Source organism: Bufo gargarizans, chromosome 4, assembly GCF_014858855.1.
Source record: "Bufo gargarizans isolate SCDJY-AF-19 chromosome 4, ASM1485885v1, whole genome shotgun sequence".
NCBI lineage: Eukaryota > Metazoa > Chordata > Amphibia > Anura > Bufonidae > Bufo > Bufo gargarizans.
In genome coordinates this window covers 220,194,365-220,221,308 of record NC_058083.1, presented here as the reverse complement: position 1 = coordinate 220,221,308, position 26,944 = coordinate 220,194,365, and the positions used below count along the sequence as shown (strand labels likewise).

Sequence of the window (26,944 nt, the reverse complement as noted above, 5' to 3'; positions counted from 1 at the left end):
AACAATGGGGGGGGGGGGGGGGGGGTTATCTATTGTACTATCATTTATTTCTAGGTTTAGTGTTCCTTTACAGGGGCTTGCCAGGAATTTTATATTGATGGCCTATCCTAAGTAAAGGAGATCAATATCAGATCAGCAGGGGTCCAGCACCCTGACAATCACGACAATCGCTTGTCGAGAGTAAAGGTCCCTTTACACTGACAGATTATGCAGACAATTGTTGGGAAGGAAGCGTTCTGCTTGTTCATTGGGTGATCAGCGGTGCCTTTACACAGCGATATAATCGCTAACAACCATTCCTACGAACGCGCGATTATCTGGCCGATGCTCGTCCAGTGTAAAAGGGACCATAAGTCCAGCTCTGGAACTACTCAGCTCATTGCATTGTGCAGTGGATGGAGCTGGTTACTGCAGCACCACTCCAATTCACTTCAATGGATGAAGATGTGTAGTTCCAGTGTCGGAGCTACTCGGTAACAGCGGATTGGCAGGGTTGCAGGGTGTTGGACCCAACCATCCAGATATTAAATGGGAAAAACCTCATTTAAAAGCAAAATTAGGTTGAAATAAAATGTACTGAGATTTTGGGGTCTTGAATTCACGATTTTTTTTATTTATTAAATATATAAACCTAACTCCTGGTTCTGCAATCTAAAGCAACCCACTAATACATACTGTTGTAAGTGGTTAACACAAAACCATGGCAGGTATTCTGACTCACACTGTAGCAGCCACAAAGACGCAAACAGATACTCCTACACTAGAACATTAGTGAACGATGCCAGAGAAGAATTTGTTTAATACCCAGTATTCGAGTAAAGAGAAACTGCCAGGAAATGAACAATGTCAATCGTCGCCACAAACGGTGTATTTATAGGTTCTAGAGGTTTGAGTGCTGGTAGAAATTTCTGACTTTAGTAAAGGAGACTGGGCATCTTGGAGCATCATTTATGTATGATGAAGCTTCACCACATTCCATACCTATGCACTGGTCCTTGTCCCTAGTGAAGCCCAACATCTAAAACGTGCACACTGATCAGTATGTTTTTTTCAGATTATGGACATATGATGGCCACAGTGGCTCCAATGATCCTGTAGAAGGGTCCGTTATTTATACAGTGCAGTGCTATGTAATTTGTTGTCGATTTTGGAAAGAAAATCATCATCATAAATGTCTTGCATAAGCAGTAGCTCTGAAAGAGGAGAACGGGAGCTGCTGAACACCTGCTTACTTGCTTGTACTGTCTATGAGTCATTCTTCTAGCCCTGCCTTGTATGAAATGGAACTGGACAGATCTGCATCATCACTTGGTCAACGTTCAAGCATTGTTTGGGGGCACCTGGAGTATTTTCCTTTTGTAATCTACGTGCTAATGATTAACCTTGGACCTTAATTATAACTACACATGTGGAAAAGGTTATGACATGACGTGCTTTACAGGAAGCGTATAAAAGACTGTTGAAATGCATCTCTACTGCCAGCATTTTAGTAAGGTTTCATGGACACACATGTGCATTACATACCAAAATAGGATACCAAAGTAGTGATTTTGACTTTTTTCCAATTGCTCCAGTGCAACAGTAGGTTGACAAGATGAGTGGGTGACTGAAGAGAATAAAGGTGCATTTGCAGAGGATGACAGGAGCAGTAGTTTAAAAAGTCAACCAAAGAGGGTCTGATCATTTTCAATCAGGACAATTACTTGGAAACCTGTGAGCTATAATAATTACCGGTAACTGGCCAGTGTAAAGGTTGTCCACCCTTTTCCAAGTGAAAGCCTATCCTCAGGAGAGCCTGTCACGATAATCAGCGGACCCATCTGTTCTGCAGTAACTGCGGACGGTGCTGGAATTCAGCACTAGATCTATACAGCTCCATCTGTTCTACAGTGGATGGAGCTGGTTAGTGCAGCACTGCTCCCTCTGAAGTGAAGGTGGGATGATGGACTGCTGATCACATAGCAGAAGAACGGGCATCCATTTTAAAGGGGGCTGTCACATAGGATAGAGGATAAATGTCTGACCCTATGGTCCCGTTTTTTTTTTTTAATCCTTTATTATTTTCTGGAGCAAATATACAAGTTCTCATATCAACCAGTTAAAATTTACAAATATACTTTATACAAGTTAATACACTTGTTCCTTTTAACCCACCCCATCCCTTTTGTTTCCCTGCTGCGGGATCCGTCTGCATTTTAATATCTACCTTGACTTCTGTTTCCAAAAATTCCCAATATAAGGGATCTTGGGAGCCTGAAGCGAGTAAGGGAGCCTGCCCCCTCGGGGAGCCATCACTCCAATTTCCTTGCCACTCTTCTATAGGCCTCAATAGTGTCTAGCCGAGCCCACCATTCATAAAAACTAGGGTTATTCTTCGTACCCCATGGCAATGTTTTTTTTTTTGTATTAAAACATAACAAGAACTTGTCCTGAAGAAAAAAAAACTTCATGCGGCAATGTGAATAGAAAACTAAATAAAAACATATGGCTCTTAAAATGCCAGAAGAGAAAAAGATGAAAAAAATTTAACATTTTTACAGCACCATGGGGTTAACAAATGACTGCACGTGCAGTGCTCCGCTTGTTTGATGTGTTATGTTGTGCCGGGCTTGTCTGATATGTGCGCAGGACTCAAGTGCACACTATGATATCAGGTTTAGTAAATATGCCACATGAAGGGCGTCTCTGAACACCTACTTTGTGGCGCATATAATGGCACAAGAGCTTTCATACATATAGCATTTCACCCAAATGTCATATATTCAATGCATGTACTTGCTTTGATAGGTTATATATAATGGCACTGACTGGCATGCTTTAAAGGGGTTGTCTAGGAGGTTAGTACTGATGATATATCCGCCTGAGAGTCCAGTGGCCTCTTTCTAGGCAACGGACATTACATCCTTTGGTCACATGTCCTAGGCGCACCTCACTCCCATTCAAATGAATGGGGCTGAGCTGCAATACCAAGCACAGCCACTATCAAATGGACGGCGCTGTGTTTGGTAAGCTGAGAGGAGGCAGAGGCACTCACTGCAAGGGCTCATTCAGACGGCCGTATGTGTTTTGTGGTCCGCAAATTGCGGATCTGCAAAACACGGATGCCTGCGTGTGCGTTCTGCAATTTGCGGACCGCACATGGCTGCCACTCTTATAGAGAATGCCTATTCTTGTCCGCAATTGTGGACAAGAATAGGACACACTATATTTTTTTTGTGGGGCCGCAGAATGGAACAACAGATGCGGACAGTACACTGTGTGCTGTCTGCATCCTTTGCGGTCCCATTGAAATGAATGTATCTGAACCTGTTCCGCAAAAATGCAGAACGGGTGCGGAACAAAACATACGGCCATCTGAATGAGCCCCAATACTGCGGTCTTTTCAAATAGTTGATTGGCGGGGTGCTGGAAGTCTGACCCCCCACAGATTACATACTGCTGCCATATCCTGATGAGAGGTAATCAGTATTAAACACCTAGACAACCCTTTTAAGTGTGGATAGCCTACATCAGATTCACATGTCATTTATAAAGAATACATGGATAGCAGCGTGCTACTGGGGACACAAATCCAAGCAGATCCAGCCTCATATGAAACAAGATATTTTATATTTTATATTTTCATGGACCTTATTTTAGACCAATTTTGGTCATGTACTGTAAATGCATGAAACTTGGGGAAAGTTGCATCATCCTCCCTAGCAGCCAGTAGTCTGTACCTGCAGGCTTTTTGTAGAAAGTACTGAAACTTCCTCAATCCCCACAAAAAAAAAAAAAAAAAAAAAAAACTGTCTAGTGTAAAACACTAAATGGAAGAAGAGGTGGAGGGGTGTGCAGCTGCAGTCTCTCTCCCACAGTTTGTCTCTGACACTGCATGCTGTGAAAGGGGAGCCGAAACAGTAGGGGAGACATCTGCTTGGTTCAAATACACAAAACTCAACCTTACAGCCTACACCCTCGGCAAGCATGGAGAGAGAAAAAAAAAAGTGTAATAACAGATGATGAAAGGAAAAAACCTAAGCTATTCAGGCACGCTGAACTTAAAGGGGTTTTCCAGCTTTTACTAAGTGATGGCCAACAGTATCTGATGGGTGGGGATCTGACACCCCGCGCCCCTGTTGATCAGTTGTAGCTCAGTTGGCACCAGTTGTCCACAACATATTTGACAGTGCTTGGTAGTTCCAGCACTGACTTCCTGCAACGGAGCTACATGGCGGGAGTGCGGGGTGTCAGGCCACCGCTGATCAGCTAGTGATGGCCTATCTTGAGTCTAGGCCATCACGTAGTATAGGCTGGACAACCCCTTTAAATCATAAACGCTATGTGAACATAGTCCCACACATAACATTTGTGATTGCACTTCATCTAAAATACATCTATGAGGGGCTGCGATTTTCTTTTTCTAACCACAGGCCTGTTCTGTTGTCTTTATACTACCTGTGCATCACAGTGTGTTACTATCTTATTGAGACCCATGAAAATATGGTCCATCCCTGTAGGGACTGCTGCTGAACACATTGTTTGCCATATGCTGTACTCCTGTTACACTTTGCTGTACCCCCGCCATGCCTCCGGTCCTTACAGAGGAATACATTATGCAGTGGTGTATTTATTTTTCTTGCTCCTAGTTCGTAACCCATGAATATTTTTCTTATTATTTGATCTTCAAAGTGGACTCATCGTGAGGAACATTTAGTGACACATATGGCATTGAGCGATAACCCTTCATCCAGTCCTAAGTATGCAGCATTGCTTATCATGTCATTCTATGTGTGGAAAACATATTAGAGGGATATTTCCTACTTCCTCCAAATTTCCACTGCGGTCTGTTAATGTTCCTGCTGTACAGAATTTAGCAACAAGGTTTATTCCATTGAAACGACAAATGGAATATTTTTAAATGAGATAAAAAACAAGACGCTTAATCTTCACTGCATAAACATTACCTGTCAAAAGTGCAAACACACTCAGGCTTCGATGTTGAAAGACAGTTTAGAAGACTGCCTGACAATATTTTACGGAAATATGTCCTAGTTTTCCTTTATTACGATAATGAGGCGTTTATATGTTGTGGGTTAACCAGAAACCTTCCTTCTGAGGCACAGAATCCGCCTTAACCCCAATGCATAATGTGTGGAGATATCAGTGTTCTCAGCAGGGCCGTCTTTACCAAGGGGCAAAAGGGGCAGCTGCCCCGGGCCCAGTTGCTCCTGGGGTCCCAAGGCAGCTGCCTCTTGAGCCCTGCTAGCTACTGCCCCGGGTGTCAAGCTGTCCGTGTACTTTAACGTTGTGATCTAGGACCTTAGATGACATCATCACCATGTGACCAGTAACCTAGCAATTACTGGTCACATGGCTATGAGGTCATCACAGGTCCTAGCAGGAGTGTTGCAGAAGTTAGGCCTCTTTCACACTTGCGTTGTCCGGATCCGGCGTGTACTCCACTTGCCGGAATTACACGCCGGATCTGGAAAAACGCAAGTGTACTGAAAGCATTTGAAGATGGATCCGTCTTCAAAATGCTTTCAGTGTTACTATGGCAGCCAGGACGCTATTAAAGTCCTGGTTGCCATAGTAGGAGCGGGGAGCGGGGGAGCGGTGTACTTGCAGTCCGCGCGGCTCCCGGGGCGCTCCAGAGTGACGTCAGAGCGCCCCATGCGCATGGATGACGTGATCCATACGCTTAGGGCGCCCTGACGTCACTCTGGAGCGCCCCGGGAGCCGCACGGATGGTAAGTATGCTGCTCCCCCGCTCCCCGCTACACTTTACCATGTCTGCCAGGACTTTAGCGTCCCGGCAGCCATGGTTACCACTCTAAAAAAGCTAAACGTCGGATCCGGCAATGCGCCGAAACGACGTTTAGCTTAAGGCCGGATCCGGATTAATGCCTTTCAATGGGCATTAATTCCGGATCCGGCCTTGCAGCAAGTCTTCAGGATTTTTGGCCGGAGCAAAAAGCACAGCATGCTGGGGTATTTTCTCCGGCCAAAAAACGTTCCGTTCCGGAACTGAAGACATCCTGATGCATCCTGAACAGATTTCCCTCCATTCAGAATGCATTAGGATAAAACTGATCAGGATTCTTCCGGCATAGAGCTCCGACGACGGAACTCTATGCCGGAAGAAAAGAACGCAGGTGTGAAAGAGCCCTTAACTGTGGAGCTTTTTTGTGTGAAGATTACATCAGAAAAAGGTGACAGGGGCTGTTATGTTAATATACTGTAAACTACTGTATAGTGGGGTGCTGTATATTGTGTGGGGGGCTGTATATTGTGTGGGACTGTATACTGTGTAGTGGGCTGTATACTGTGTAGTGGGCTGTATACTGTGGGGGGCCTGTATACTGTGGGGGGGCTGTATACTGTGGGGTGGGCTATATACTGTGGGGGGCTGTATACTGTGGGGGGGGCCTGTATACTGTGGGGGGGGCCGTATACTGTGGGGGGGGGGGCTGTATACTGTGGGGGGGGGGCTGTATACTGTGGGGGGGGGCTGTATACTGTGTGGGGGCGGCTGTATACTGTGTGGGGGCCTGTATACTGTGTGGGGGCCTGTATACTGTGTGGGGGCCTGTATACTGTGTGGGGGCCTGTATACTGTGTGGGGGCCTGTATACTGTGTGGGGGCCTGTATACTGTGTGGGGGCCTGTATACTGTGTGGGGGCCTGTATACTGTTTGGGGGCCTGTATACTGTGTGGGGGCCTGTATACTGTGTGGGGGGCCGTATACTGTGTGGGGGGCCGTATACTGTGTGGGGGCTGTATAGTGGGGGGCCTGTATATTGTGGAGTACTATACTGCTGTACTGTATACTGTGGGGGTCTGTATACTGTGGGTGCGGTATAGTGTGGAGTGCTATACTGCTGTACTGTATAATGTGGGGGTCTGTATCGTGTATAGTTTGGGGTGCTGTATACAGTAAGGTGTTGTATACTGTGAGGTGTTTTATACTGTGGGGTGCTGTATACTGTGGGCTGCTATACTGCTCTACTATATACTGTGGGGTACTGTATAGTGTGGGGTGCTATACTGCATACTGTGTGGTGCTGTATACTATAGGGTGCTATACTGCATACTGTGGGGTGCTGGGGTGCACTGTAACACTAGGGTGAGCCGAGCCCTGGTCTCCTTCCTGCAGAGCGGTGTCCACTTCCAGCCTGAGCCCAGAGCACTGATCCTGAGCCGCTGGAGTCTTCAGAACTGGAAGTATTTACAGTAATTCACTGTACTCTACCAGATGTGTGGATTTTTGGTGTTTGTGGTGGAGGGCGTGATTGCCTGCTAAGGTGTGGGAAGGCGGGATCCAGGGGGCCCAAGTAAATTTTTGTCCAGGGTCCAATCAATATTAAAGACGGCCCTGGTTCTCAGTATTCTCTTAAAGGGATTTTGTAAGCTGGTTTATGTTGCCCTATCTTGTCCCAGCATAAACTGGTAACAGAGACCCCAATTCAAACACAGGGGCACTAACTTGCTTCTGTACAATCATGCCCTAAAATCCCTGGTGAGAAGCTCGAGCAGGATATACGCAATGGCGTCTAAATACTCAGGAACTGTGGCTCTCCTCCAACGGATTCAAAATCACTGCCCCCAAAAAAGGAACGGATTTTAAATTAGGGTTGCTGTCACCAGTTTGCGCTGACCTCATGGTGTACAAAGAAGTCAAGGGTTTATGTTCAGAAGTGCTTCTGATGATGGAAAAGTCTTTCCATGGTAACAGAGATTATGAACCTCAAATAATCTTGCTGAAGGACCACAGATCTTGGGACAAGGGGTGTGTTGACACCTAAGGTGCAACTTTTGGATAAAAAATATGGAATAAGATGAAAAAATAAATACTCTATCTTTATAATTTTATAATGTGTAGCAGCTAGAGATGGGGGTCTGGTCGTGTTTGAAAGCTGAAAATTCAGCTGATGTCACTCTCAACCTGATTTCTAAAGACTATGTGGGACATTTATTAAGACCGGCTTTTTCCACACTGGCCTTAAGTTCCTCTGTGCTGCCAGAGGAAGCGCAAAAGTTATGCAGAGGCGCAGGCCACTACATAAGTTTGGTACTTCATTCGGCAGGCTGTGTGACAGATTTAAAGGGACAGTGTCACCTGAATTTCACTTACTAAGCTATTAACATCACCACATCAGTCTCCGTGATTTACATTAAAATATACTAGTATTACTGCCCTGTGTCTTGTAATTTGTCTATAAAATCGCTTTTATTAATATGCTAATTACCTCAATAAGGAGCCAAAGGGGCTGTCCCTCCGGCCGTTGGAGCCCAGCCACGCCCATTACTTCGGAGCCCAGAACCGCCCCACTGCTAATTTATTCACTCCTCTTCGCCGACGTAATGTTTGTGAAGTGCCCGTAATACCGTGCATGCGCCCTGGATACACATCATTGCCCACGTGGTGTCCTGGCATCGGCCTTACAGAACTCATTGTGCATGCACCAGCTTCGCTAGACCGGCTCCTGCTCCTCCGTCCTCCGCCGGCAAGTCGCGCCACGGGTCTAGCTAATATTAGTATTTTTTATATGTAAATCATGGAGACGGATGTGGTAATGTTAATAGCTCAGTAAGTGAAATCCAGGTGACAGTGTCCCGTTAACTGTAAGCCAGCCCTCTTGCTGGCATAGATTTATGGCATGGAAAATTGAGAATTTGCCGGAACTCTTGGCCTGCCTGCTTCCCTGCCACTTCTGAAAAGTGGCATGAAGGAGGAAAAGTCAGATTTTGCTGCAAAAATGGCATGTAACAAAACCTGTGACTTTAATAAGCCACTATTGTGGTGTATATTACTTAATAAATGTCCCCCTATGTGTCCTAATGCAAAGAAGTTAATTCTGTTCTTGTTTTAAAGCTTGGATTGTCAACTTTAAAACAAGACCAATTTAACATCTCTAGCTGATACACAGCTGTAACATATGTTAATTTAGACCATAGGTACAGGGAGGAGGAGACATTTGGTTTTCTCAATGGATGTCTTGTTCTCCCTGGCTGTAGCACTGTCCCATTGCAGCAGAGGGCGTCACAGCCAGGGAAAAGGTTAGCTGTTTTTTTCTCCCTTGGCCCGCGCTACAGCCAGGAAGAAGGAGTCGCGGGCCAATCGCAGTGGAGCGTGTCACAGCCAGGGAGAAAAAAAAACAGCTAACCTTCTCCCTGGCTGTGACGCCCCCCTGCTGCAATTGGACCGCACTACAGCCAGGGAGAAGAAGACATCCATTGAGAAAACCAAACGTCTCCTCCTCCCTGTACCTATGGTCTAAATTAACATATCAGCAGCCAAAAACAGCTGGGGACACAGCGCTGGAACAGAGGGGCGTTTTAGAAAAAAAAAAATTGCTGGCATCTGTAGGGGACGCCCTATCTGGTAAGCATACCAGTTTCTAAAACATAAACCCATGAAAGGTCCTCTTTAACTATCCCCCTCTCCTCCATCATACTTGCTCTCTGATTGTCACATACAGTATAGGTGTCTTTTCCTCTGCGACAAATTAGGCCAAGTGTTCGGTTCACAGTGTCAAATAGGTCACACCAAAACACTTATAACCCCCCCCCCCCCACCCCCCACCTTACACACACACAAACATCCATAAAGTTCCAGACAATACGCAGACTGCTTCTCTAGCAATAAACGTTACACGCTACAGTAATAGCATGTAACATTTATCACAAGAGGGGAATCTAATATATTAGCACTTACACTGTTATGTCAGCAGAAAAATAAAAAATGTTCTTGGTCTTGGAATGCAGCAACGCAAAAACAAGTGTTTTTATTGTGCAGGTATTATAATATAATAAAAACTATAAAAAAAAATTGTCATCATCATCATACTGACCCACAGAATAACATGTTACTAAGGCCGAATATACACGGCCGTGGTATGCCGGCCTGGGTTCCTGTTGACAGCAGGAGCGCACGGCGTCATAGCAACCAATGACACCGTGCGCTCCTGCTGTCAGCAGGAATCCAGGCCGGCATACCACGGACCGCTCACGGCCGCGGAACACGGCCGTGTTCATTCGGCCTAATACCACACAGTGAACGCCATAAAAATAAACCCCACTATTGTTAAAATTATAGTTTTTTTTTATTGACCCTGAAAATAAAATAGCAAAAATGAAACACATTGGGGAAACCTGTCACAAGTTTTTAAAGGGAGTCTGTCACCACATTTGGACATTATAGACCGCTTACATAACGTTCTGGCATAACTTTAGATGATTAAAATGGTACTTTTGTTGCGTTCTTCTGCGGTTCACCTGCGGCAAAAACTGGCTTTTATTTATATGTAAATGAGGGCTCGCAAGAGCCCAGGGGCAGCGTTAACTTGTTTGGACCCCAGGCTGCTCATCCTCTTTTGTTAATATACCCGCCCCAGCCTCTGCCCGTCCTTCTCTTCCCTTGCGTGCTTCTTTTTTCCAGCGAAATCCCGCGCTCTGCCTCGCTTGGCCGGGGCATGTGCACTGCGATGCCCACTGCGGGCACGGCATCGGTGTAGCTACTGCACATGCTCTAGCCAACGACGCAAACCCAGCTCAAGGAGGTGGATCAGAGTCGCGCAGGAGAAGGAGGGCATCGCAGGCGCGGAATTTCGCTGGGAGAGGAGGAGGATGCAAAGGAAGAGAAGGGCGGGCACAGGCTGGGGCGGGGATATTAAAAAAAAGAGGATGAGCAGCCTGGGCGCCAAAGAAGTTAATGCCGCCGCTGGGCTCTTGCGAACCCTCATTTACATATAAATAAAAGCCGGTTTTTGCCGTATGGTGAACAGCAGAAGAACGCAACAAAGGTACCATTTGATTCATCTAAAGTTATGCCAGAATGCTATGTAAGCGGTCTATAATGTCCAAATGTGGTGACAGACTCCCTTTAAAGGGTAACTGCATTTTAGAGCTTATCACAAATTAACTTTTGCTTTTGCTGGGGACAGTGTGAGGATCCACTGCAGCCTCCCCCAGCTGCCCCTGCATCCAGCAGTTCTCCTCAAGCCTGGGGGCATGTCCACACGCAGGCCGTCAGCCAATACTACACTGCTCTAGACTTCCTTTCCTATACTTCTAAGCCAATCACCAGTGAGCTTTATCCTAATCCCTGCACCTATTCTCAGTACACATGGTGTGTAAGAAACAGTTTATCCTCCTAGCACATAGATCTAGGACTCTGAATACACATTATGCCAGCACAGAGAGGGAGAAGTAATTGAAGGTCAAGGAAGACAGTTTATGGAAAGAGGGAAAATGTATGAGAGGAAAGATCCAGAACACGATGACACATTGATTATAGTATAGACAGGGAAACTACTATGTAAACGGATGCAGATTTAGTCCAGTAAGGAATGATGACTAACAAACAAGCTAAAACCAACACATGCAGAGGCACTCAAGCACTTCATAAATTAAATCTATTATGACTGGAGTAAGAAGGAAATGCTGTTATGTACTGGAGGGAAAATGTGGTTGTCATACGCAGAAAACAGTCTGAGATGCTGAGCATTCTGCTGTGTTCAAACTCCTGGAGGGGGAAGGGGCCTCTTTACTGAGCTCAGAAGTACAAAGACCCACTCACTTCCTTCAGTCCGTCTATGCTGCTAAGGACAGGATTCACCTATCAACAGTGAGCGGAGGGCAAAATTTCTACAAGAGAAACTCCTAGTGGCAGAGATTTCAGAAGTGTTTTGAGGGTGGATAACTAACATTTTTAATCAAACTGATTTACAGATTTGCTCAGATTCACCTAAAGTGACCCTTGAGAAGAAGTTGTTTGAAAAGTTAGTGCCCATTTAAGGCTAAAACTGGTAACGTCACTAAGGGGTTAAAATTAAGTCACTCGAGTTGTGCACAAATTATATTAACGTCAGACATAAATTCAAAATCTATAATAAAATGTGACATTTTGAGATGTTTTTTCCCCAATTTTAATGTGACTGTTGGGATTAAAGGGGTTATCCCATGACTGATGAGATGTCCCAGACATCATATAGTACATGACAATCTAAGGCCTCTTGCCTTTTTTCGGTTTACATTCCGTTTTTTGCATTCCATATACGTATACAGAACCATTAATTTCAATGGATCTGCAAAAAAAAAAAACCGGAAGGTACTCTGTATGGTTTTGGTTTCCGTTTTTCCATTCAAAGATAGAACATGTCCTATTATTGGATAGTACTGTTCTACCAGGGGCCAGCTGTTCTGATCCGCAAAAAACTGAAAAAAACTGAATGCACACGGACGTCAGCCGTATTTTTTTCAGATTCGTTTTTTTAGCGGACCTCAAAATACAGAAAAATCCATACGGTCATGTGCAAGAGGCCTAACAAAGCTAGAACCAGTCCTGTACCAGAGATCTCCCCAGTCATTGCCCTGCTAGATTTATCTCTGAGTTGCAGCTCAGGGGATGTGTCCTTTCTGCAGCGGTTTACTTCTTGTAACAGTCATATTATAACAGTAGATATTGCAGATGACAGTTGAAGAATGGAACTGGACATGCGAGTTCTCACATGTTGATGTGATATCAATGATGGTACTGAGGTGGACAGAGAAATATAAGAAAATGGAGAAACAGTATTCAGATCCAGCTGCTGGTCTGAAAAAAAGGGTAGAATATTTTTCATGGGATAACCCTTTAAGTACATAGGTGAGGGAACCCCCCTTCCTCCCTATTGTGCGACAGGCTCCCATTATAACCAATCAGAATTTTCCTGTGGAGGGAAACAGAAGAAACGCACAGAAAATAGTCTGCTTTCATTTTGTACAGATCAGCTAGCATACTTTATAGCAGAGGTAGGTAACTGGCGAGGTTTTAACAATACACAAAAGAAGTAATTATGCTTAAGTCACAGGCTGGACTTGCTCAAGGTGCTCAACATTTGAAAAGCAAGTTGGCTTTAGCAAAAGCGAGGTTTTCCCACATTGATTTTTGCTTATTTTTCACAAGGAGCACAGGCATGGCATACTTGCAGCATGGACCTCTTCACTGAAGCACATATCAGTCAGCCTGATTAAAGTATAAAAGAGACGTTCCCAGTAAAAGGGTGTTGTATAAAGTGGAGAAACATCTCAAGACCAACGTTTTAGGCTAATTTCACTCGTGTTTGGTCTGTGTGACAGCGGCATTTCCCTAACCAAACACTGCACCTGTAACCTGAACTCACAGAATTGTGATTTACAAGTCTGTGAGATCCTGCCCGACCACAGGTTTACTGTACTATACTCACAGCATTACATGAGTACAGTACTTCAGGGTGTGGCAAGAAATCACAGCATTATAAATCATTATCATGCTGAGTTTGGGTCAGAGAAGCATTGTTCGGCCTGGGAAATATGGCAACAGGGACTCCTGCAAAATCCAATATGCTGGACTTTCTTATTCACGGTCAGATGCAGTTGTTGATTATACATGTAAAGCTACAGCATTTGTGCCAAACAGATTTTCTCCCTAGCGATAGAAGCCAAGATCACAGATCATAGCAGAAGGCCAGGTGACCAACTTAACGTTTTCACTTAAGGCACTGTCATGCAGAATAAAATACTTCATAGACCAACCATATAAGACTACTTGTCTGAAATCTCCAGTGTATGGTCACCTTAAAGCATTGTAATCTAATCAGGACCTGTCAGAGAACTACTAGTAGATCCCAAACTACTAAATGTGATCATAAACTATTGACTAAAATGCAATAAATTAACCTACCTGATAACATATTGTGTACTGGCGTAGCTATGTTAATATCTTGAAGGTGTTCGAAGGTCTCTGTATGGAACAGACGCAAAGTTGAGCCAGATGTAAAGGCAATCCAGATGCCAACCCCAGCGACTGCCATGTGTGAAATCACCATGCCTTCTTCTTGGTGAGCCTCAAATTGATGCTGGGAATTCAAGGTGGAAACAATTCAGATTATTTTAAATTAGTAGACCAAGAAACACTTCATAGAGAGATCCTGCCTGCCCAAAGTCTTGTCATTAATGTATTGTCATTACAAAAACTTACAATAAATACATGGAAATATTATTGAGCATTTTAATTTGCCAAATGTACTCAGATGATGGTCACTTCTACAGACAGGTCATCATTTTCAATAATGTCATAGAGGAAACTCCTTGATACCTGACTGGCAATCCACAACCAGTCAGAAATGCTCGGTTACATGTGTTCCATAGAGGCCTTACTATTATGGGGAACTTACAAGGAGGCTAAATATTTTGTAACATTGAGCGTACCTGGTCTAATCCGCTGAAGTACATGTAGGGAACAAAACTCCTGCAGGTGTTCATGCCCGCTCCTACTTGTCAATAATACAAATAGCTGACATTTTTAGGAAGATTTTCATCCCGATGCATAAGCATGACTGTCAATAGGCTTTACTAATACTGTAATTGTGGGATTAGAACAGTATCCTTCCACTTGGCTCACTTCAGAAGATGACTACACTAATGGAAAACATCTCATCGGCATGCTTGGGTATAACTACAGTTTACAGGCATCACTATGTCCGCACATTATTACACTATGTGTAATCATTAGTTATTTTAGAATTCGGGGTATTTACTTATTTTTTGGATAATATGGCAGGGGAGAGCCCAAGTTTTTCTTTAAAGGGTTTCCAGGCCCTACATTTCTTTTTTAAATCATGGTTTGGAGTTTAGGTAGCAGACTACCAAATGATGGAATACACCGATTTACAATATAGTTCAATCACCTCTACATCAGCTTTCCTTCCATACCTTACAAAATGTTTGTCCAAAAGGGTCACCATCATTTCATATTGTTTTAATAAAACTCATAAGGGCCCATTCACACGTCAGTAGTGTATTGCGGATCCGCAATACACCCGGCCGGCACCTTCATAGAACGGCCTATTCTTGTCTGCAATTGTTCTATTTTTTTTTCGGGAGCCGCGGACCGAAAGATCGGGTCCACGCTCCGGTAATGCAGATGCAGACAGCACGCTGTGTGCTGTCTGCATCTCTTCCGGCCCTATAGAGAATGAATGGGTCCGGATTCGTTCCGCAACATTGCGGAACGGATCCGGACCCATTCTACGGACGTGTGAATGGACCCTAATGATAAGTTTTCTAGATGTTTGGATGGATGACTGGCTATCTTAGTTCCAACCATATGAAATCATCATGTTTAAGAAAAATCTCCAATATGTAGCCGCATTGCTTGAATTAATCATAATTACCTCTATGTTAAAACTCTCCTTGCCAATTATGAATATCTGTCCTCCAGAAGCAGCCCAAATAGTTCCCTCCATTACTAACAAACTGCGAACGGGTAGAACACCCAATTTTATCAGCTTTGGAGACTCTGTGTCCCAGGATCCATCTAAATAATAAAACATTGCAGGTTACTTGTATACATGGCTAATGTGAATAGGCTTCCATTGCATGGTATGAGGGAAATATGGCTCTGCAATACTCTTATGGTCCATTCTCATCCCTAATACCAGTCACAATTCTGCTGACGTTTTGTAGGCCTGACCTCACCCCTCTATGCAGCTCCCTGCGTGACCTTTGTGGTGTATACAGTTATAGTACAGATGAATTTCCGAATACAATGAGGATCTAACTTGGAAATACAGACCAATGTAGGCTAAAGCCATGCTTTTATATATACCTAGGCAAAAATGTAAAAAAAAAACATGCATTTGCTAGAAATTGAAAATGAAAAAAGGCCTTTCTTCATTTTTTGCTTTAGAAAGCATTATTAAGCCATCGTTGGCATTGCCTCATGCTCTCGGCACATAAAACACAATACAAGGGTTGATAATCTTGCCATTCTAGGGAGGGAGACCTATTTAAACCATCAGATTTAGACGGCTAGTGACTGTAAAGGGCACTGTCATTATCCGCTGGAATAGACTGTGCGGCACCGACATTCAGTGTGGTTACAATCTGGTGCCATGAGTCTCTGTGAACAGCAGAATGCTATGGATTAAAACTCACAGATTTCACAGCCAAGAAACCCCACTCTCTATCCAAAAGGCACAATTAACAAGCTAAAGTTAGAATTTAAAGAAGAACAATGAAATTTCCTGTTTCATTCAGTAGGAAGAAAAGCTCTTTACACTTAGGAATTGCAGAAGGAAATGTCCTGGAACTTATATACATTACCTATCAATTCCTCGTGGCTTTTAAGTGATTTTTTTTTTTATCGTCGCCATCCAAGAGCTATAACTTTTTTATTTTTCCGTCTATGTAGCCTTAGGAGGCCTTGCTTTTTTTGTGGGATAAGTTGTAGTTTTTAAATGGTGCCATTTTGGGATACACATAACTTACGGATTAACTTTTATTAACTCTTTCTGGGGGAAGGGGGGGGGATAGCAATACTGCCAGTGAGTTTTCACATTATAAATTTTGCAGAATTCATTTTTTGGCATAAATAACATAACTTTATTCTCTGGGTCAGTATGAATTCAGAGATACCAAATACATATTTTGCTCAGTAAAAACCTATGTTTACAAAGGATAAAATGTTTTTGTATCGCCACATCCCAAGATCCATAACTTTATTTTTCTTTCTATGGTCAGAGGGCTTGATTTTTGAGGGACGACTTGTAGTTTTCATTGGTATCATTTTGAGGTACATAACACTTTTTGATTGCTTTAAAAATTATTTTTGCTTATTCAACACAAAAAGTAATAAGCAATTCTGCTATGTTTTTTTGTGGTGTTGACCATCATTATTGTCTAGTGCAGATCGTTACTGACGTAGCCATACTATCTTTTCTTTATTTTTGTTCTTCAGATATTTTGCATCTCAAATTGACGCTATTTGATGTCACTTTAGAGTTGTTCTAATCACCCTATATTCCAGCACCTCATAAGCACTTGTCACCTTATTGGGTTTGCACATACATGGATTGGACCTTATGTTGTGGGAGGAGGGAGCTGTATGTATATTTAAATAAACCTCTCATGAATTATTAGGTTATGTTATTAGATATTAATAAAAATCATGTGAATACACTTTGTAATTTTTGGGGCGTTCGCAATTTTTTCGCTTTCATGTGGTTTTTTGCCTGGGTGTATGAGTTTGTGCACATGGGCAGTACCCTTCCTTTTCTGAGTATGTTTTGTGGTGCTTGCTTCTTGTGATATATTATATTGCCTTAAACTGATGATCTGCCTATTATTGGAAAAATACTGCCATATAGGAGTTGTCATTACTAATCTAATGGACATCTAAGGACAAGTCAGAAGGTAAAATTATAAGTATGGCTTCTGTGAGCAATGCATTAGGCTACTTTCACACTAGCGTTAAAGTTTTCCGGTATTGAGTTCCGTCATAGGGGCTCAATACCGGAAATAAAAACGCTTCAGTTTTGTAGCCATTCATTGTCAATGCGGACAAAACTGAACTGAAGACAACGGAATGCTCCATAATGCATTCTGTTCCATTTAGTTGCGTTCCCAGACCGGAGAGCAAACCTCAACATGTTGTATTTTGCTTTCCGTCCTGGGAAAAAAGAGATCTGTCATGACCCCCAATGCATGTCAAAGGGAAGGATTTCTACCACAATAGAAAACGGATCTGTCCTCTATTGACCTTCAAGGGAGTTCAAAACGGATCCGTTTTGGCAGTGTTAAAGAAATGTTAAAGATAATACAATCTGATCTATTCATAACGGATGCAGACGGTTGTATTATCAGAAACGGAAGAGTTTTTGCTGGACCCTGCCGGATCCAGCAGAAACACTAGTGTGAAATGAGCCTTACAAAAGTATTTCTCTTTGCACTGGAATTGTGAGACTGCCTTCATAGACCTTGTTAGAGTGCAAAGCGGCAGCAGATTTCACTGTGTCCTCCAATGAAAAGTAGCATACCCTAGCAATCTGCTCAATATGCCTGCTAAATAGACAGCCTCATCATAGGAAAATAGGTCAATGCTTATAAAAACAAGCCCTCCAGCTGAAGACAGCACAGCCCTGCTTAGCATGCAGCCTGTGGAGACTCGTAGGCGAGCAATGCAATGGTTTAGCAAAACAAATTATGATGTTAATGGTAATTAACTGGTTAAACAGAAATGGACACGCTTTCACTTTTTTTTTGCACAAGTTACATTGTTTTGTTCAAAACTGGAGAAAAAAAAACTGGGTGACATGGATGAGAGAATTTTCTGTACAGTATATATAAAAAAAAAAAGGAACAGCAAATGACTGCGATTATATAAACATTTATAAACTTTTTTTTAAAATCATTTTATACAATTGCTTGCTTGTAGTTGGCATTACATCGCCTTGTGTAAATGGGGATTTGCTGCCAACAATGAAAGTTTTTGCCCGAACAATTCTACTAATGAACATTCGGTCACATACAGTACTGATGACTGCTCGATGCAAATGGGCCAAACGAGCACCACTTTTACATGTAAGACTGCTGGGACCCTCACCGACTGATGGAACAGGGTCTTCTGTTCTCTCAAGTTGCAAAACTGCCTCCAGAAGCTTGAATGGAGCAGTAAGTATGAGTAAGTGTTCTGCTAGACTGTTCAATATATTATGGCACTAATTGACAGAAGCCTTGATTTAGTTTTGTTTTTTATCAGTACAAATCTTTTGGCCTACTGAGATTAACCTCCTTCCTGACTGCCCACTGGGTATATACATCCTATCTGCACATGCCCCGTGTAGATAGCACGTATATACACATGCAGGCAGCGTTTTGATCCCAGTGCTGATCATTGCTGGGATTAAAGGAGTTTTCCGAGTTATATTTTTGTTCTTTGTATGTTTCTAACTAATCAAATGTAACAGATTTACCATGCACTTACTGCATTTGTAGTTGCTCCTTTCTCAGATTTCACTGAGGGTCACATGACCTGTGATGTCAGCCTCTCTCCGTGCTCTGATGTTTGGTGCACAAGCCTGAGCGAGCAGATATGAGTCTGTACATGAGACGTCACTGTGCTGGCCATGCCCCTCTGCACCAGCTGAGATGCTGCTGTCTGCCCCTTGGCTCCCTCCCACTGGATAATTCAGAAAAGATTAACCCCTTCAGGAGCACAGACTCAGGGCTGAAGGCTTCACTGAGTAGCTGCAGGCAGTGAGGAGACAAATGCTGGGCACAGGAGCTGACAGACTAGAGGAGTTCTGCAGAGCATTGCACAAGAATAGGTAGGGGAAAGATCCTGTGTGTATCAGCAGTGTCATTGTACAGCTGGGACTTGTGGTCCTACACATACAACATGCTGCTGAGTATCCCAGCAGTCAGACATGTCACTCAGGGCAGACTTATTCACTCCCTTTGCAGAGCTGGGGGAGGGGCAGAGATTGTTGTTATTGCAGGTAAACAAAGGCCCAGAAGAGAACCAGGAAATTAGGAAATAGATGTTATTTTACCTAAAACTTGCTTCACTCAATTATATATTGCTGCCCATAAGATTTACAGTGCTATAAATATATATTTTTTTTCATAACTTGGACAACCCCTTTAAAGATCCTACTCCTGCAATCCAGCAGGAGCAGGTCAGGTCCCGGCTGACAGACACAAGAGAAGACAGGAGCGGTTTACTACCGCTTCTACCTTCTCTTGTGCCGGGAGGAGAGTGGTACCTGAGCGCAAGGTGGAGAGCAGGAAGTGGCAGAGCTGCTTCATCTGTTAGTCCCAGCGGTCACGTGACCGCCGGGGGTGTCTGGGGCAGTATCAGAGCTGAAGGGTGTAAGGAGACCCAGATCAGCTCTGCCTGAGTGTCATGCTCCCAGAGGGGATGCCCCAGTTACAGTGTTAACAGTGAGAAAAAAAAAAAAGTCACCATAGTGGCCCTGTTCGCTCAAACCTATACATGGTTATATATGAAAACTATTGTCACAAAACAGGGAAACCATTGCAATAATTAATTTGTGTCATTTTTTATATTTAAGAAATAAAAATCTATATTTAAAAAAATTACTTTTTAATAATAATTAGCGTTTTTCCGCCAAATTAAACCTAAAAAAAAGGTTAAAAAAATAAATTAAAAAAAATAAAATAAAAAATTATAATAATAAAAGTCCTAAGTGTCAAGAGGTGAATGCTGGACTCTATCTTACAGCATAATGCATATACCGTTTAGTACATTTACAGAAATATTCCATCGGCAAGTGCTTATAGTTGAAATTTACCTTCCATCTTTGAGTAGACCGCAAGACTGCCATTCACCAGTCCTGCGTACAAGTTTCGTGGGATGCTAGCGAGACTCATGACAGTGGCTTTTTCTGGAGTAAAGAAGTGCTGCAGTCGAACCTTTTTTGAACCTTGGCTACTTTTATAAACGCATATACTGGAGAAAAGAGAAATGGAAGTTGTTATTCCTGCAGAACCTTTCTGATCAGATACAAGTGTTTGACCAGCAGCTGTGTGTGTGCATGGCAAGGACCTGTCAGCTCTCCTGTCTCTCCTATGCCTGTACGGTCACAAATGCCGGCCGTCAGCCTGACAAAAACCACTGCGTGCTGCGGTATTTGTCCAGCTAAAAGCCGCCATTTATGTTGGAAACTGGCCCGATAACCATCAGATCCTATAACAGTCAATGTCTGGGCCTGTCCAGCAATGCTGCATATGGTGAACCCTGGCAGGCTTTTCTCTGTCAGAACAGCCTGCTGGATTTCATAACTCTACTGTCAATGTAGCCTTAGAACACCGTTTCATACCGTACCTCTATTATTCTTCATAAATGAGTGATTAAATAACATCTGGGTGTTGGGGATGTGCACATACATTGTGGGGTACTATCCAATCAGTGCTGCCATTGCCAGTCTGTGTAGAGACACACCCTTTTTGACAATGGGAATGCCCAGTTGTCAAGTTAAAAGGGATTTTCCAAGGCATTTGAACTGATGATCAGTATCCGATCGGTGGGTTCCAACATCCGGGACCCCCGCTGATCAGTAGTGCTGCAGCTTTCTGTACATCGGCTGTGCTTGGTATCTCAGCACTTCAATGGGGCTGAGCTGCGCCTAGGCCATGTGACCGATAAACGTGACGTCGCACTGCCTAGACAAAGCTGCGAGAAGGGCGTGACGTTACTGTGAGCGCTAATGCCTTCTCAAACAGCTGAACGGCAAGGGGCCCGGGTGTTGGACCCCCACCAATCAGATAATGATGACCACCTATCCAGAGATAAACCCCGAGACACGCCAGGAGAGGTGACAAGTCCTCAACAACTCAAGTTCATTATACAATTAGAAATACAATGTATTTAAAGGGGATATCCTATGGCAAATGTGAAAAATAAAAATAAAAATCAGACAGCATATAGTACATGCCAGTCTCTTTCTAACAGAGCTAGAACCAGCCCTGTACCTCACATGGATCCAGAGATCTCCCCATTCATTGCTCTGCTAGATTTATATCACGCTGGCAGCTCAGGGGAGTGTCTTTTCTGCTGCAGCTCAGGGGGCGTGTCTATGCTCTCCCTATCACAGCTCAGGAGGCAGTTGAATCATGAAACTGAGCATGTGCGGCCATCTCAGTGAGCAGGTCAAAGAAATAACAAAAAACAAAAAACAGCAGGTGGCGCTACAGATTTTATTGAATAACTCAGTGGCTATGCAAAATGTTAATTACATGCAAACACAAAAGAATTCAGATCCAGGTGCTGGTTTGAAAACTGTAGATTATTTTTCCTGGGACAACCCCTTTGAGCAGTTACTTGACTTCTGATGTGGAATAACAAACTAGGAATGAAACTATTTCTCAATGGAATTGAGTAATTTGAAAAAAAAAAAAAAAAAAGTCTTGTATCGAGGATTCGTTTGAGTAATGTGACCATGGAGCGCGAGTGAAGCACTGCTGTTACCCGTACCGTGCTGCACTTTCCTCCTGGCACATCATCAGGACATACTGCACGTAAACGTGCACTATGACCTGACGCTATGTGACGCGAGGGGAGAAGAAGATAGATGAGCCCAGAGCGGCGCCCCTACAGGAGAGGTAAGTATTTCACTGGCGCAGGGGACATGGCTAGGAGGGGAAGATGGTGGCACTGGGGTAGGGGGGGGGGGGGCGGGGGGGGGGGGCTGATGAGTTTTTATAAAGAAAAACATTCTTTTAATTAGTTTTTTATTAGAGTACTCGATTAATTAATAGAATACTCGCTTACAAAAATAGTCGATAGTTGCAGCCCTACAAAAAAGGTAAAATATGACATACATAAAAATAAGAGGTTGCAAGACTTATCACCGAGCCTTATTATCTGCTAGGCAGAATCTTTCAACGACAATATGTGCCCGAGATCCCACTTCTATTATGACACACCAAACATAATAAGGTGATGATGAGTGTAATTGCACTATAGTGGCATCAGCAGGAAGACAAAACGAAATCAAACATACATATGCAGTATATTCTGGATATATGTACTTAAAGGGGCTGTCCCATGACAAACTCTTAGGCTCCATTCACACGTCCGCAACGTGTTTTGCGGATACACGGAGCCGCAAAACACGGAAAGCGGCAATGTGCGTTCCGCATTTTGCGGACCGCACATTGCCGGCACTAATAGAATATGCCTGTTCTTGTTCGCAATGGCGGACAAGAATATGACATGTTCTATTTTTTTGCGGAACAGAAGTGCGGATCCGCAATTCTGTGTCCGGGCAGCACATCATACTGCCCCATAGGAATGAATGGGTCCGCAATTCCGTTCCACAAAATGCAGAACGAAATTGCGGACGTGTGAATGGAGCCTTACTCTCCTAAGCACAGGATAGTCTGATTGGCAGGGATCAGACTGCTGGGGCCCACACTAATCAGGAGAATTACGTGTTTCCTTTTGAAAGGAGCGGCAGTGACTATTAATCTCTGTAGAAATACTAGAGATAGCAGAGTAATCGGCTGTAGTCCCATAGAGTTAACAGGGGCAGCATTGTGCATGCTTGACTGCTGGTCCAAATGAGGGAACACCTAGTCCCCGTTCTCATGAACAGCGGATGCCCCAGTGGTTAGACCCCCACAATCAGACACTTACCCCCTTATCATGTGGGTGGAGGATACTTATTTGTCATGGGACAACCCCTTTAATTGGCATGTTATCGCTATTATATACTGCTTTATGGGAAACTTCTGCTCTTTTTTTTTGTAGCTACTAATACTAGGGTGTTGTGATATCAGACATCTGGAGTATTAATATGCATGTACATGGTATAAATACTGGTATCTAGGCAACCAGAAGCTTTAAAATCCGCTGACGTCAAGTTCTTACCATTTCTTTAATTAGCCTTAAATCTGTATCGTAAGGCCTTCAAGATGGTATTACTTTTGGCAGGAATATCTATAAAACCGAAAGATCAGCTTGTGGCTCCTAATGTAATATGTCATATCCCCTCTGACCTCCACAAGACACATGCCCATGTATAACACTTACCTTCCTTCCTCCATGCCCAGGCAAACTGTGGGCACATCTGGTGCTCGGGTAGAATCACACTCGGTATCTGGGACATCACTTGATAGTTTGTGTCTTTCCTCCTCAGGGACGTACGCCATGCACAGTATGCGGGACTCTACGTTGAAACATTCTATCACCTTCGGGCTACGGTTGTGAAGTGAAACAACGGCGATCTGCCCCATCTGATTAGTGCAGCTGCCAATCTAAGAGGCAACAAACAAAAAGCCAGGAGTGATGTCCACAGCACGGGAGGGCGATAAATCAGTCATTAACAGTTACGTGTCTGTACATAGAGCGTCCCAGTGGACTAACACAGAATGAAAGCGGCACCTACTGATCCTTCTAAATGTGATGCTTTCAAGTTTGGTTCTCTCCAGTGTCACCTCCAAGCTGCGCAGTAGAAGCTCAGGCAAAAGCTGTTCCCGCACAGACTCCCTGAGCTCTCCTCTTTGACATGGGCACAATGACGACATAGTATATTGATCCATGCTCAGTGGTACATACAATTAAATGCCCGCAGAGACTCCCTGAGCTCTTCCCTTTGACGTGGGCACAGTGACGACATAGTATATTGATCCATGCTCAGTGGTACATACAATTAAATGCCCGCAGAGACTCCCTGAGCTCTTCCCTTTGACATGGGCACAGTGACGACATAGCATATTGATCAGAGTTCAGTGGTACATACAATTAAATGCCCGCACAGACTCCCTGAGCTCTCCCCTTTGACGTGGGCACAGTGACGACATAGCATATTGATCCATGCTCAGTGGTACATACAATTAAATGCCCGCACAGACTCCCTGAGCTCTCCCCTTTGACGTGGGCACAGTGGCGACATAGCATATTGATCCGTGTTCAGTGGTAGATACAATTAAATGCAGCAATCATCATATACGGAGCAAATGATTGTAGCTAGGATCATCCCCATAAAGCTCACATATTTTCAGCAGCACATCTCCTGTTTGATTTTTTTGCACACATAAAAGATGCAATCAATAATCAAAGTATTTGCTAGGTTGTTCACTTGCCCTTTCATAGGTCCATATAAAATGGCGTTTAAAAGGGGTTGTCAGCGCTTTTACTATCCTCAGGATAGGTCATTGAAATCAGATTGGTGGGGGCTTGACACCCGGCACCTCCCGCCGATCAGCTGTATGAGGAGACGGCGTGAACATGCAGTCTCCCTTCTCCCTTCCTGTCCACTGCTGCTGTCTATTCTCTTTGCCATAGACCGCAGCGGTGAGCAGTAAGAGAGAGACAGGAGACAGCACATACGCACACTGTCTCCTCATACAGCTCATCGGCGGGGTTGCTGGGTGTCGGACGCCAACCGATCTGATATTGATGACCTAAGGATAGGTCATCAATATTAAAAGCCCGGAGAACCCCTTTAACAATTCGGCAATAACAATAATGAATTGTTCTACCCAATTATAGAGAAAGCTTTACAGTCATAGAGTTACAGCTGTGTGGTCCTCTCTATCTCCTATACAAGCTGGGACCATGCTGAAGCATCAACCCTTTCACTACCCTGCAGTAACCCCCTTCATTGCCCAAACCACCAGAGAACATTACATTAACTTCTTTACTGTCCTAGACAACTAGGAGTTGTCACAATAACTCAATCAGCACCCTAGGCTACCATAGATAATAAAATAAACCCTCTAGATTACGACGCATGTGGACATTAACCCCCTTCACTCAGCTAGACTAATAATATTTACAGTAACCCTTTCACTGCCCTAGACCACCAGTGATACTCGCCACAATGTATATTGACATTAAGACCTTTACTGCCCCAGATCACCAGGGATGCGCTCATTAATCTCTTCATTGTAGACCACCAGATCTATTGAAGATATCCTTTTCTGGGCCAAACATGGACTCTGTTTAATATTGTCCGTCTGGATGTTATGTGGCTCTGTATATTAGGCTGCTTTACAGCTAATATAGCGGTATGGTAATATTGTATTACCCATTTTAACAGTGCCCTGGTGCCCAAATGTCCTGTGGACTAGCTACAAAGGCTTAAAGGGAACACAGTTTGTCTCCCTCATGCTAGACCACTAGATCTGATGTGATAGTCTCAATGTACATGCCCAGAGCTTGAGGCTGCACCCCCAGGTTCAGTGTTGTCTGTGGGCACGGTGTCGATCCAAATCCCCAATCCTGACTAGCTAACACGGTAGTAGTAGTGTATACTTATGGAGATTGTATCCAAGGTCTCTGTGACAAGAGAACATCTGACATCTGCAAGCAGAACAGCAGCGCAGACATATTTTTCTCTTAAGTCTCCTTTAATCCTGTCAGTGGCAAGGACATATATGATACATCAGGACTTTCCAAGACTGGCACAACTGAAATCTAAAGGATACAGCTTATAGATTCAGTTCAGAGAGAGCAGCACTCATCTGAAGTCAAGTCGAGGTTCAGTGTCTATGTAGGGAGGGAGGAAGCTGCTTGTGACATATAGGGAATGTGTCAGCAGAAAATGACCTATTGTTTACATCATGTTTTTACGTTAAACAGATTTTATTTTTATTTTTTTGGGTCACTATAGTAAAAAAAAAAAAAAAAAAAAATACCTAAAATCATTACGTTGTCGCACTGGGTATTATACTATGTTGAGACTTCCTGTTCTGTACAGGTAACTTTTGAGTAACCATTGCATTATCATCACAGACAGAATCACAATGAAAGATATCACCTCTCTATGGATAACACACAATCACAACTGGTGATATTGCAGCGTATCTCTCCAGACCTCGGATCCTGTTGCATCACTTGTCATTCGCTTGAGCCATTTCTGTCTGAGATCTGTTTTTTCAGACGGAGAAAAAAAAAAGTCCTGCATGTAGTACTTTTTTACAGGCTCAAATGGATGACAACTGATGCAACAGGATCCGTTTTTTTATTTTTGTAAAAAAAAAAAACGATCCTATGCATTAGGGTCTATTCACCTGTAGTTTTGGGTCCGCATCCCTTCCGCAATTTGGGGGAACAGGTGCGGACCTATTTATTTCAAAGGGGCCGCAAAAGATGTTAGTAGTTCCGTGGCCCCACAAAAAAGATAGAGCATGTCCTATATTCTTGTCCACAAGAACAGGCATTTCTATCATAGGGCCAGCAATGGGTGGGCCGCAAAATGCGGAACGCACACCACCGACATCCTTGCAATTTACAGACTGCAAAATACTTACGGACGTGTGAATGGACCCTAACTGGTGCCACAGGATCTGTTTTTTTTTTTCTCTATTCTTCTGACGGATCGAAGAACAGAAAGATAAACGGTGATGTGAACTCTGCCTATTTAACATAAAAACTTGATTTAAACAATGGAGCATTTTGTGATGATGCCTGATCATGTCATCTCTAATCCTGTACAGAGATGAATCGGAGATAACAGCCTCCAGTGACCCTGGGATGCTGCTAGAATTGGTTCATTTTCATGTTGTAGTTGTTTTTTAGAACATAATTTTTTTTACTTCTTACTGCAGATTTTTGATCTCTACAGTTTTGGACGAATAAGGGATATGCATGAAGTCTGCCCATCTTGAACTTTTTTTAGGAGGCGTTGT

General features: G+C 43.5%; 1 protein-coding gene across 3 annotated transcripts in view; it reads right to left on the bottom strand.

Annotated features, from left to right (window-relative positions):
- The window catches only part of ARHGEF10 (Rho guanine nucleotide exchange factor 10), a 172,467-nt gene that overhangs the window by 20,633 nt on the left and 124,890 nt on the right, over nucleotides 1–26,944 (bottom strand). For all 3 annotated transcript variants that reach the window (XM_044288945.1, XM_044288946.1, XM_044288947.1), the window contains 4 exons: nucleotides 23,343–23,566; nucleotides 20,101–20,258; nucleotides 15,181–15,323; nucleotides 13,689–13,863 (listed from right to left, as the gene is read on the bottom strand). In XM_044288945.1, coding sequence (XP_044144880.1) covers nucleotides 13,689–13,863; nucleotides 15,181–15,323; nucleotides 20,101–20,258; nucleotides 23,343–23,566 — 700 coding nt within the window. The remainder of the gene's footprint in view (nucleotides 1–13,688; nucleotides 13,864–15,180; nucleotides 15,324–20,100; nucleotides 20,259–23,342; nucleotides 23,567–26,944) is intronic.